Source organism: Equus asinus, chromosome 5 (assembly GCF_041296235.1).
Source record: "Equus asinus isolate D_3611 breed Donkey chromosome 5, EquAss-T2T_v2, whole genome shotgun sequence".
In the NCBI taxonomy this organism is placed as follows: Eukaryota; Metazoa; Chordata; class Mammalia; order Perissodactyla; family Equidae; genus Equus; species Equus asinus.
In genome coordinates this window covers 44,532,250-44,546,365 of record NC_091794.1, presented here as the reverse complement: position 1 = coordinate 44,546,365, position 14,116 = coordinate 44,532,250, and the positions used below count along the sequence as shown (strand labels likewise).

The 14,116-nt window shown below is 38.5% G+C and overlaps 1 protein-coding gene across 5 annotated transcripts in view; it reads left to right on the top strand.

Annotated features, from left to right (window-relative positions):
• NAALADL2 (N-acetylated alpha-linked acidic dipeptidase like 2) overlaps positions 1–13,756 on the top strand; it is a 1,281,993-nt gene extending 1,268,237 nt beyond the window's left edge. For all 5 annotated transcript variants that reach the window (XM_070509419.1, XM_070509420.1, XM_070509417.1 and 2 more), the window contains 2 exons: positions 654–785; positions 13,565–13,756. In XM_070509419.1, the coding sequence (XP_070365520.1) occupies positions 654–785; positions 13,565–13,712 (280 nt within the window). In that variant the 3' untranslated portion in view covers positions 13,713–13,756. The remainder of the gene's footprint in view (positions 1–653; positions 786–13,564) is intronic.
• Positions 13,757–14,116: the final 360 nt, after the last annotated feature.

Here is a 14,116-nt window from a genome sequence, read left to right as displayed (position 1 = left end):
TGTGAGGAAAAAAGGGGACTGAAAAGGCATCTAATCAATGGAAGATTTGAGGAGTATCTGGAAAATATTCACAGCCAAAAAGAGCAGGAAGGCCTACCCTGAGAGGTCAGTGCTGTGAGCTCAGCTGAGCTGGAAGCCTATAAGCACTGGGGGAGGCAGAGAGAGTAGGTTTGAAGATTGTTCAGGGAACTCAGAGGAGGTAGGGCTCAGAAAACATCAAAAAAATATGACAAGAGTTGGGTCACTTGTTGATGGTGGCCTTTGGGAAAGCTGGAAAGAACAGGGCTGGAGGGATAAGCCCTTCTGAATCAACAGTCGTTCTGAGAGTCAGAGGATGCGTGCTCAGTGGTGTCATGTTATCAGAAAGAAACAGTCTATTGATGTAGAAGGACAGCAGGGAGCCCTTGAGCCTGAGGTCTGAAAAACCACACTGGCCCCTCTCTGCTTCTCTCCAGAAGCCATGTCCGAAGAGTTCAAGCAAATCCAGCTCATATATTTATAAGAACAGAAAAGAATATACATACAAAGACATTATAAGCAAAAAGGAAAAAAAAGAGTATAACTTTCCTACAGATTATTAAAATTCTGTAGAAAATATTCCTTGTTCTTATCTATGGATTGATCAATTTATCCATCTATCTGCCTTGCCCCAGGACCAACACCATGAGAAGAAAAAAAGAAAGGAAGACCAAGGAGAGGACTGGGAGAGACCACATAACCCTCTCCTCCCTCCGTCTTCTGCCCCTTGCTTTTGGAGTCAAAATTCTATGTGCTGGAGAGAGGAGGTAATCTTTAAACCAAATATACGCTTGCAAATTTTAAAAGTTTGAAGCTGAGTCTCAACTGAAACGAGATTGTTTTTAATAAAAGTGAAAGAAAAGATATTGTCAAAATCAAAAACAAACAGAGACCAGCCTTGAAAATTCCCTGGGCAGACAAAACAGTTTAATTATACAAGCAAAGCTTAATTTAGCTTATTTTGCAAGTGTAACTTGACCTGGGTCATTTATTGTTTATGCCTCTGGAAATCATAAGCAAAACTTCAACTGTTTCCCAAAGCTGATCTGAGGTAACCACTGAAAATTCTGCTATGTATTGTAACCAGTCACTGTGAAGAATAAATAGTCACTGCCTTCTCTCTACAGGGGCTGCTTCGTAACAATGTACCCCTGAGCCTCATTCCATGTTTTGGTTTGAGTGCTCCTGGTTTGCAAGCTGTCTGTTTGGCGTGTGCAGGGCAAACTTTTACTAATTACTACTTCGGTGACTCATTGCGTTTTCTTCTGCTAGTTCTAAACTTTGACAATGTGAAATCACACAGAGACATCCTTTAAGAAGCTCCTTATTCAGCTATTGATGGGAATTTGACAGAGTACAGTGAGAAGCAGTGATTTGGAAAATAAAAGTTTATGTTAATCAAGGCAGTCACCTGATCTCTTTTGATTTTCACAACATAAGTGCAGATTTTGATATTATTCCCATTTTCTGGTCGTGAAATCTTGGGCTCAGAAAAGTTAACATTGAACATAAGTGAAATAGCTGTTGTTAAGAATTTAGGAAACTGAATTCTTCCAAGTTCAAAGACCATGCTATTTTGCTGTCCCTGTGCCTTGAAACGTATTTGCAACCAACATGGACCATTCCTGTCCTTATTTATTAACATCATAAACTTTACCATATCTCCACACTTCCAAGGCCTCTCCATATTTCCATGTTGATTTTAAGTGCTACCTTTTCCCTGAACCTACAATTCCCCAGTGAGCACTGATCTCACCTCACAGAGCTGATCTCTTTCTCTCCTATGGCCTCACAGAATGTTGACTTTTGTTCTAGCTTACTTGTGTTATTGTATGTGTGTGTGCTCTGTTCTGCCAGATAGCTTCCTGGGAATAAAGGCTCCGTCTAATTCTTCTTTATTACTCACAGCACATAGTAAAGTATTTTGCACCTGGTAAGTATTTAAGTCTTTTTAAATTGAATAATACATACAGTATTTTAAATGTCTTGAAGAATGGAGCTCAGTTCCTAATCCTGATTTGACCCAGAGATTTTTATGCACAATGTTAGTTGTTCAGTAATTTATTTATTTGAAAGGATTAATGGATATGAAGTGTGAAGAAATATTAAGGATAGAGAAACTTAATGTATGTATTAATACAAAAAAGAATGGGGGCCGGCTTGGTGGCATAGTGGTTAAAGTTTGGGACACTCCGCTTTGGTGGCCCAGGTTCACAGGTTTGGATCCCAGGCACGGACTTGCACCGCTCATCAAACCATGCTGTGGCAGCGACCCACATACAAAATAGAAGAAGACTGGCACAGATATTAGCTCAGGGCTAATCTTCCTCAAGCAAAAAGAGGATGATTGGCAACAAGTGTTAGCTCAGGGCCAATCTTCCTCACCAAAAAAAAAAAAAAAAAAGGAAGAAGAAGAATAGAATAAACTATTAGACCTGTAAATAGACTTTGGAACTGCCCACTCATTTCCTGCTATGGATTAAACATTCTTTTAAAGCAGATCTACGGTAAATGTCTAGTATTGGCATAAAGTCATCCTATTTGTTATCTCTTAATTTATATGTTAATTTGACTGGGAGACAGTGTACCCACATATTTGGTTAAACATTATTCTGGATGTGTCTGTGAAGGTGTTTTTGGGCGAGATTAACTTTTGAATCAATAGACTGAGTAGAGCAGATGGCCCTCCCCAATGTGAGTGGGCTTCATTCAATTCGTTGGAGGCTGAGTAGAACAAAAAAAAAACTAAGTGAGGGAGAATTCACTGCCTCTGAGTGATGTCTCCAAGACGGGACATCAGTCTTCTCTTGCCTTCCAATTCGGACTTGGACTAGAACTCACACCACTGACTCTCTTGGTTCTGGAGCTGCAGATCTTCAGTCTTCTCAGCCTCCATGACCACGTGGGCCAATTCCTTATAATAAATCTCTCTGTCTTTCTCTCTCTAGAGAGAGATGATAGATAGGTGATAGATAGATAATAGATAGATGATAGATAGATACATAGAGGTAGAGACAGAGATACATACACCCTGGCAGTCCTTGTGTGAATTTTCTGCTGCTAAAGCAAATCACCACAACCTTTGCAGCTTAAACAACAGCCATTTATCATCTTCCAATCTGCAGGGCAGTAGTCTAGGCACAGCTTGGTTGGGTCTGCTGCTCAGGGTCTCACAAGGGTCTCATCATAAGATGTCAGCCAGGCCTGCAGTCTCATTTGAGGCCTGGGGTCCTCTTCCAAGCTCATGTGGTTGTTGACAGAATTCACTTTTTTGCAGCTATTTAACTCCTGGTGGCTTGGTTTTTTCAAGACCAGCAGGAAAATGTCTTTGAACTGAAGGAAAAACGAATCTCTCTTTTAAAGGGCTCACTTGACTTGGTAAGGCCCACAGAGAGTAATCTCCCTTTATATCAAATCAAAGTAAAACTGATCAGGGACCTTAATTACTTCTGTGAAATCCCTTCACCTTTTCCATATAATGTAAACTAATCAAGAGAGTGACCTCCATCACAGTCAGAGGTCGTGCCTGCCTTCAAGGGGAGGGATGTGTGTATCAGAAGGTAGGAATCTTCTAGACCATCTTAGAATTTTGCTTCCCTAATGCAGTTAATTGTCTTAGATTGTCTCTGATAATGTCCTTTGCATCTTTCTTGCCTTTAGCATCTGAAGACTTGCTGATATTAAAATTTTAGAGAGCCTGACAACTTTAAAAATGAAATGATTCTCAAAAGTTAGAGATCTGTAGAAGTGCCCACAATGGAACTTGAAATATCAGAATATCAGACAGAAAATAAAGCCCAGAAAATACTAAAATTAAAAAAAAAAACTGCTTATTATTCATTAGAGCAAAGAGTATTTCTATGATCTACATAAAGTGGGATCAAGATATTTTCCTTTGAAACAAGCTAGAAATATCCCAGTGCTCTTTCTCATAAAGTGTCTGGGTTTCATCAAGATAATATATTGTCTCAAACCCTCTGAGTCTACCTTTTCCTGGATATTTTTCATCTCCTTAGGATATACAGTATGAAATACGTTTAATATATCCTGTCAAATTAATTCATCCCCCTTGAAACATAAAGGTGTAGTTAAGACATTAAAAACACATTTATTCTTTTATTCTTTATAATATTGAATGAAAAGAAACTGTGTAGGATATGAGTTTCTATCTTACACTGAACATTGTTCACATATTTTTTAAGATAAATAAAAATTATTTCACAGGATACTCATTGCTAAGTACGTAATTCAAACCATCACTACGATTTCTACTTTGTTGATGCCGGCAACTTTCATGGCATGTAGTGCTTTTCATTATATAATAATGTTTATGAAGAGCTATAATTACTTCAATTTCCAGAGAAAGCAAAATGTTTTCCATTCAAAACCTCTGCTTCCGATACACTGTGTGTCACATACATTTGCAATTTCAGAGTAAAATAATCATTTGTCAAGCCTCTCTCAATTTATTCTTTTAAAAGGCTCACATGGAAAACTACGCAAAACAGGTTGGTAAATCAGTCAGATTTTCTCTAGGAGGTATCAGCCCAAAAAGTTGAATGAACTTTGCTTTCTTGGGGTGCCACCTCCTTTCCATCCCTCTTTCCTCTGTCCCAGAAACACACGGCATACAAGAGCTTATCCAGAGGACATTCAGTCACTTAGCTCATGCTTCATCTCTGATGGCATCTCTGACTACAGTGAATTTCCTCTTGGTTGATTGCTGGTCAAAGACTGTAGAGAACTTTACAGAAATTTGAGTGAGTAGATCAGTAAGAAAGACCTGCTACTACATGGATTTTGAATTATCAGTTACCTATAGGATTTTGGTGTGACAGCTTAAAAAGAAAAAAAAAAGGATGAAAAAGAAAAAGAAAGAAATAAGAGTATGAGGAATAATTTATTAATTACAGTCACGTGCCACGTAATGATGTTTTGGGTGATGATGGACTGTGTACACAATAGTGATCCCATAAGATTAGTACCATAGAAACTAGGTGCGTAGTAAGCCCTACCATTTAGGTTTGTGTAAGTACACTCTATGATGTTCTCACAACAATGAAGTCACCTTATGATGCATTTCTCAGAATGTATTCCCGTCATTAGAGGATGCATGACTGTACTTGAAAAAGATCATATTGAATTGACCATATCCAGTCATTATTCTCTCAAGGACTAGCTCACTAGGAATAACATTTACAGTGTTACATAGGATGATATCCTTGGAGAAAACTTTCAGTTTTTTCTCCAATCCATAGTCACTTGTATGTTATATAAATCTTTATATACAGTAATAGTCAGGAACCTAGCAATGTATCATATTTGATCAAGACAAGCATAAATCGCTTATTCATGATTTACCATTTCCAACTTGATTCATTGATTCATCTCCCGACAAGACAAGGTCAGTACAAAAAAAAATGATTAAGCTTCTTGCCCTTAGGAGAGAGCAGCTTAACCAACAAATTCATCTTTACGTCTGACCTCATGATTCTTGACACCGGGAGTACTGTAGGAATAGAAATAGCCCTTATAGATGGCCCTTCAGATGGAAATGTGTGTAAGAGTGAAAACAGTGGAAAGATTAACAGTGAAAATGTGATGGGTGTGTCACAGCTATCCTAGTCCTCACCAGGAGATTCACCTAACACGCAATTACCTATTCTTATCAGCCTTTATTTTCCCATATTTTTTCCACTTAATTCATGTTTTTTTCAGTTTTACTTCTCCCCAATCCCTTATGGTAACCTAATGTTTCACATATGCCTTTTTCTCATTCATGTGATGATGTTTAGCTATGAATTAGGCAAAGTGAGGGGTTGGGGAATGGTAGCATCTTTCAAATCTCTCCATTTGATGCCACAACAACTTATAATCAGGTAGGATCCTCACCCTGACTTGCAGGGTCAGGCACTCTCTGGCTTTCTTCATTCTTCCTCTGGTTCCCTGCTCACCATCCTCACCTATTCCAAACACACAAAATTATAAGCAGAGCAAGCTTGTGCATTGTCAGAGTCAGCTCAGGCTACCATAACAAAACTGTAGATGGATGGCTTAAACTATAAATTTTCTTTCTCACAGTTCTGGAGCCGAGGAAGTCCAAGATCAAAGTTACAGCAGGTGAGAACTCTCTTCCTGCTTATAGATCACCGCCTTCTTGCTGAGTCCTCACCTGGCAGAGAGAGGGAGACCTGGTCTCTTCCTCTTCTTATAAGGGCACTAATTCCACCCTGGGGGGCATCCTCTCATCTAAACATAATTACTTCCCGGAGGACCCACTTCCGTATACCATCCCATTGGGGGTTAGAGCTTCAATATATGAATTTTGAGGACACAATTCAATCCATAGCATATGCCCAAGGCATATGGTGTATGTGTTGCAGTAAATGTAGAAAATATTCCTGAAAATAAATCTGATAATTGTTTTTCTGTTAAAAAATGCCTAGATGGTTGAATTGATTCTGCATGTAGTTCTGGATAATTTTCAAATTTCTTAGCAGAAGATTACAAGATTCTTTTAGTACCTGACCCCAATTTACTTGGTTTCTACACTCCTCTTCCCTCTGGCACTCTACCGTCTAGCCACGATGTGTTTTATTACCCTTCACTCAAAGTGCCTGATTTTTTCAATGCCTTTGCACATATGGTTCCCTCTTCCTGAGATGCCCTTCACCCCTTTGCCTATGATAAACTCTTATTCATCCTCCAAAACCAAGTCCCACTGAAGTCTTTCCTGACCTCTCCTTTCCCCCAGTAGAGTTAATTACTCCCTTCTCTACTTCTAACTCATTTTATTATACTTCTTTTATAATGCCAAGGCCATGAGTTTTTCAATTACTGGTTGTGTGTCTATCATTCTTGTTAGACTGTGACACCCTTGAGGCCAAGGGTACTTTATAGCAAACCTTTAATGCAGCAAACCCAGATCTGTGCCTGATCCACAGTACACGCAGTATATGAAGAATGAATGAATGAATGAAACATTAACTTAGACCACACAGAGTAGTATGAGACCAGTTGTTTCTCAGCTCTCCTTGGTCTAGAAATACTTGCCCCTTGTTTAACACAATCCCCTCTTTCAGGTCTGTTCAGTTTTGCCTGTGGTCGTACTGCTTCAGCCTTGCAAACCTGCTCCTTAGTTCCGTCCTCCCTTGTTGCCTACTGCAAGAGATCTTGATGCTCTAACTATGGTGTCACCTGAGCAAGTGTTCCCCAAACTTGCTTAACTATAAAGCTCAATGAGGGTGCTTATTAAAAACACAAATTCTCGAGCCCTATCTCAGGTCTACTAAATGTGAAACTGCAGGAAATAGGCTCAGCAATTTGCATTTTTAAACATGTTCTTCAGATGACTCTGAAGAAGATAAGTAAGAATTCTGTGAACAGAGGGTAAAACAGGGACATTCCGCCTCTTTTGGGACAGCTGCTTCCTCCAGTGGCCACTTTTCTAAGCTTGGGACCTCATTAAGCAATAGTTCAGTTTCCTCAGACCTAGAAAGAAGCTTCCCATTTGAATATCTTTCCTGAAGCTGGTTCCCCAGGCTTTTAGGAAAATTGGAAACCCCTCTAGTGAACCTCAGACATCTCCATACTATTTCCCCCATATGCAAGTCGCTGCAGAAGTGCCATCCTGCTGATTCTACTCCTAGCGCTCTCTGAATTTCTGTTTCACAGGAGCTGCTGCAGCTGCTACTGCCAAATCTTAGAAGGGCTCTGGGTATCGGCAGTCTGCAAAGTGACTCTGATGGGCTGTGACAGCTCATGCTCTGTGGGTTTACTCTTAATCAGACTAGACCCTGAGGATGTATGGATTCCCTGTAGAAAGTACAGATTGGGTGTCACCCATGGTTAAAAATGAGAATAAACACTAAGTACTTAGCATAAAGCCTGGTGCAGAGTAAGCACTCAATAAATATTCCCTATTACTAATATTTTTGTTGTTGGATGGGCTTCATATATTCTTCTTCCTTTGATCCTGTCCACAGAAACCCATACTATATATATATTTTAACCTAATTCTTGGAAATGTGAAAATATCCTAATTCTTTAAACTGAGTTAGTTTTAAATTAGTTTTGATTAATCACAATACTATGGAAGTATAGACATTTTGCACAGAATGCCAAAAGTCACGGTGTTTAATTAACAACATTCAGATTGCAGAGGCTATAAACTCATTTTGTTGGTCCAACAGGCATAATAATATTTTAAGAACACTTCTGTTCTTATGACTACTAAACATTACCACTTGTATTAGTTAACCACAGCTGTGTAACAAATCACTCCAAAACTTAATAGCTTAAAATGACCACCATTTATCACTTCTCATGAATCTGTGAGAAGGCTAAGTGGTCTGATTTGGGCTGAACTTGGCTGACCTGGGCTGCGCTCCCTCATATATTTGTGATCAGCTGGAGGTTTGCTAAGGGATGGTCCAGCTCTGTAGTGTTGCCTCAGCTGGGACACCTTGTCTCAAGGACAAGGAAGCTATCTCAAGTTTGTTCAAATGGTGGTCACAAGGGTCTAAAGGAGAAAAGATAGCTGCAAGATCTCTGGACCTAACTTTGGTCAAGACTAATGACAAAAATGACAAATGACTTGACTAGAATGACTAATATGGTGTCATTTTTGCCTTATTTTATGGATCAAAACAAATTATAAGTTCAGCCTACATCTAAGGAATGAGAAATAGACTTCACCTTTTGATGGAAGATGCTGAAAAGCATTATTTCAAAGGCTGTAGGGGGACTATTATTGGGGATAATCAATGTAATTAGTTTGGCACATTAGTCATTGTGGCAAAATATCTCATTTTTGGAGTTTTCTGAAATCTTATAGAAAAATATGTTAGTTTCTGAGCTAAGATCAAAATCATAATTTTGACTCCATTACCAACCAGATGATTATAATAAAGCCATGAAAACTATCAGACAATCATCTGTTCATCTTTAAAATAGCATTAGCATGAACTTCATATGGTTATTAGGACTATTATAGAAGATATATCAGCAAGCACCTAACAGTGTGCCTGGCAAAAGATAAATGTATAGACATTTTGAGCTAAGTAAAAATAATGGATGGTTGTTTCCATTTGCTTTCTTCATAATATTTACTAACTAGAGTCGCTGATTCTTTTTCCTTAGTTTCCTCCGTGTATCCTCATTCTACTCCTTTTTATGATATTGAAGTTATTTGGTAATGTTCTTTGGCAACATTCATCCTTCTGAAACATACATTTTCCAATTGATCCTTTCATCCTGACTGATGAGTAAGCGTAAGTTTTTTTTTTTACATAAATGGGTCTTTATATTTGTAAGAAACAGAAATTATCTCTGGCCAATTTAAATAGAAAAGAAATGTATTCAAGGAATATTGAAGCACTCACAGAATTGACAAAAAGTGTTGGGGAGCCAAAGTCAGAAAATGAGGGCAGAAATGTACAGCAAAGTCATATCAGAAACAGACTCTAAAACTCTAGCCTAACTCCTAGGCCTTGTGACACCATGGGTGCTCATGAAAAATTTTTAACTCTCCTCTGAACCTTGTGTCAAACCCTCAAGGTTCAAAATCCTGTGGTAGAGTATCTGATAGACTGAGCCCCAGTCATATAACCCCACCACTGTTACCAGAGAACTGAAAGAGAGACTGTCTGCCTCCTTCTGTCCCCCATTGTGGAAAGCAGGGCCTTGTCATTAAACTTTCCTGGGGTCTCAGTCAAAAAAACTATGCTTGAATGCTGGGAAGACAAAAATAAACATCCACTGTAATCTACTTCTTTAGTTGCTTAAGATCTACAATACCCTTCTTCCCACATTATATTTCCCAAAATAATTCTAGACTCTAGCATAAGGCAACTATATGTCTTATATGTACTTATACTCATCCCAAAGGGAGGCACTCAATAGTTCATTTCTGATTAATATCCATTTCTTCATTACATCTGTTGTGATTTCCCACCCCAATATTCTGAAACCTGGGGGGTGGGGGAGGAGAGGAATCTGTAAAGTTCACCACTACCAACCTCCTATGATGGTAAAGAGAAAAAGAAGAAAAGTTATCTATATAAATTGTGTAAATATGCATATTTTAGTAAGAGAGAAAATATGGTTAGATGCTATAGTTTCATTTTACAGAATGGATTATAAATAATAATTAGTATTTATGATTTTCTTTCTACATTACCAACTTCATATTCACATTACCCCAGCCAAAACCTAACCTACTTTTTGTCTGTTTGCCCAGATGCATGTGAAATTCAAAATAATATTCAATAACCATTGTTATGTGCCCTTGTGAAAGTATTTCTCTTTTGGGTACTGTATATGTTATCTATTGTTACATAAATGTTACCGTGGAATTTAGCAATTTACAGCAAGTACATTCATTATCTCGTATCTCATAGGAAGTCAAGTGAAACTTAGCGGGGTCCTCTGACTCAGGTATCCCGCAAAGCTACAATCAAGGTATTGGCTACGTTGTGGTCTTATCTGAAATCTCTAGAGGAGGAAGATCCACTTTTAAGCTAATTCATGTGGTTATTGGCACAATTCAGTTCCTCTTGGGCTGCTGGACTGAGAGTCTCAGTTCCTTGCCATGTAGGCCTTTCTGTATGGCAGCTTACAACACGGCATCTCCTTTCTATCAGAAGCAAGGGAGGCAGCAAGACAATTAAGCAAAATTGAAGCCAGAATCTTTTTGTAACCCATCACTTTTGCTGTATTCTATTCATTACAGGCAAGCCATTAGGTCCAGCACACACTCAGGAGGAAGAGATGACACAAGGGCATTGAACACCAGGAGACACGGATTTTGGGAGCCAGCTTAGAAGTTGAATTGTACCAATACTTAGACCTATAATCAGCAGAATCCAGGCTTGGGTACAGAAAGCAGAATTTCCTCAAGTAGGTCCTAGTTACAATCATGACAGATAACAGTCCTACTGTCATCTTTTGGTTCCTAAACACAGGTATTTTGACTCTTATAGAAACAACATGTATTATTTCCTGGTTAGTAACATATGTCCTATGCATCATGACAGTAATTCAAACAAGTGTCTCAAAGCTGGTGACAGAACTGCAACAAATAATTCTACCATTCTATAAGTCGAATTATTTCTAGGAAATATGATATAAGAGAGGACCAGTGACTTCCATGAGACCAAAAAAATGCCTTATTTATTTCATGGTTAAAATTACTTCCTTAGAAGAAATATTTTGGAGTATACTGGATGACGTATAAAGACATTCAGTCAGTCCACATATTCGGAGACTGGCAGAAGCCTGATGGGTGAGGAAAGTAAATCTAAAACCAATGCCTATTTTTGTAAAGAAAAAATGTTTTACTGCCTCAAGAGTCCAGGAGAATCAAACGGTCACATCACCGTCACAGGCTGGTCTCCGTGGGGAAATGACACTGCCCTAGAGAATCAAGGGAGTTTCCTGCTGCTGTCAGAGTGAGCACTCGCTGTTGTTGGTGACAATGCCATCTCTGAACTTGCTGCCCCTGGTATCTCAGGCCGTTGCAAGCGTGGGGGCTAAGGCAGAGACTGGGGAAGGACGCCTGTGGCATCGACAAAACAATTTATCATGTATTACTGATTATGAACAAGCTTTCCTGATGTTTACGCATTTTTTAAAACAGAATATTTACATAGTACCCAAATATCCTTACACTCTGGGTCTGTTCTAAAAGTTCAAGCCATATATCAATCTGCAGACTTCCTTGTAAACAATCCATCTATATCAATCCTGCCGAGTCTCTTGACTTTGGACAAACCATCAGCCATTGCTTGTGAATTGTTAAGGATCCTTAATTCATGCCATACCTTTTTCTGGGAATAAATGGGAAATGTGTATATATATATCTATATACGCACACACATACACTTTTCAAAGAAGCATCACTGAGAGGATTATTTTATCATTTTCTTTTTCAGAATCACACGAAAATGTTATAGCACTATAGCTAGGAAGATTTCTACTCAGGTGTTTAAGAAAGAAACAAAAAATTGAGCATAATTTACAGATGGCTTTACAAGATATACCAATGCAAGCTAGCTATAGATTATCATATTAATCTTTCAAAGCTGGGGTCTCAATAGTTAAAATATTGCAATACCACCAAATGTTTATTCAAAAATAAAAAAGTAAATAACAATGAAAGGACTGCAAATTATGTAAATTGGTCCTTCTGTTTTTAGGAGACAGTCTGATAGTCTCTGTATCCCTCCCATCACTTGACTATTTTGGCAGATGCCTGTGTTTTCATAGAATTCAATTTCCATCAGATGCCATCCATAGGTCACACCGAGTCATTCAGGATACTTCTGTGACCTGCTTTACTATTCCTATCAGAATGATGGCATTAGTTATAGGAACCAGTATATTCTACTGTGAAGTTATTAGGTGGTTATATTTTCTCCAGAGCTGAGAATTTGAAACACGTTGAGGTAAGATGGTAAAGTTATAGCAAAGCTCCTTCTAGGCAAAAGCATAACGCTTCTGTTATTTTTGGCTTAATGGGATAGAGAAAAATTAATTTCAAGTCAAAATCTAGATAACATTTTTACAGAGTTGTATTAATTAGGAAACAAACTCTGGAACGGCAGCTGTAATCAGATTCACTTTCTGATTAGGTAACTAAAATCTAGTGTTATTTTTCATGACACCCCTACCTTTCATACTGAGTCCAAAGTCTGAGTGAGGTGGAGCTATGATAGGAACCACTGTTTTTTATCTTCAAGTCACTAATTACAGTGTTAAAAACTGCTTTCAATTTCCTAGTTTTTGGAGGGAAGGAGGCTCCATTTGACATTTTCTTCCAAATACCGTCACTTTATCTTTTCTACCAAAATAACCCTCCTTTATCACACAGATCAGGGAATCAAAGCGGGGATTCTCCAAAATCCCTTTAAGATGTCTATTTTGACTATCTACTCCATGAAAATATTAAAAAGAAATGTTCAGAGTTCCACTAAGCCAAAATTCCATTAATCACTTAACCCCTATGAACCCCTACACTGCTGCGAGATCATAGTGGAATTCTGTATCCCTAGGAAAACCTGTCGGTTCACAGCTAGTGATCAGTAATTTTCCAAAGGTTTGGATATTTCTTATTTCTCAGTACAGTTTCCCTCGTAAATGGTTACAGATCTCTAAAGTAAAAAGGAGGAATATTCACCAAACATATTTTTGGTGTGATTTCAGAATGTTTTCCAGAGGATTATGGCTTCCTCGTAGTATAAGAGACTTTGGGTTTGAGAATTCCTTCAGATATGAGAATTGGGATGAATGGCAGCATAACATTGTGACTCAAATCAAGCTTCTTCCATTAATTAATGTTTAACTATTAGCTGTTCACCAAAATAGACTTCCTCTTCTCCCTTGGACCACAGCAAGGTTACAGTTCCAGCTTTCCCAGCAACTGCATGTGGTCACATGACTGAACTCTAGCCAACGGCATGTTATCTTAAGTGATGTCTGACACTTTCAGGCCTGGCTCATAAAAACTTCTCACATGGATTCCTTCACATTCTTTTGCCTTCCACAGTAACCCAGGATTCCCCCATGGAAGCTTCATGTTGAAATTGGCAGAGACACCATCAGCCTGGAACACTGAAGGACTTTGTGGCACCCACATCCTCTTCTTCAACCTCCAGCCTGGAATCACCTTGGCTTGTTATTTGGGCAAGAAATAAAGTTTTAGGATGTTGAGCCATTTTGGCGTACGTTTGGTGTGTGTGCACGTGTATGCGTATTTGGTACATATTTTCACAATCGGACCTACTCCAAGTAATACAAGCTTTAGTGCGCTGTCCATGAATTGTGATTATACGAAACTACACGAACAATTAGCTACCATCAAAGATCTCAGACCATTACAATTATCACAATTACTTTCTTCATCTTGTGGTAACCACGACCACTTTGCCTCTGATCCCTATTAGGGATCTCATTTCAACTGCATTTTCTCTCATTAGTATATAGTCCTTATTAAAAACAAAACAAAACAAAAAAACAGCTATTAAAGCACTTTTCAAAGATTTTGGCAAGTTACCTTGTTGTCTTTTGGGTCGTCTTGGGGAACATAGTAAAAGAGGCG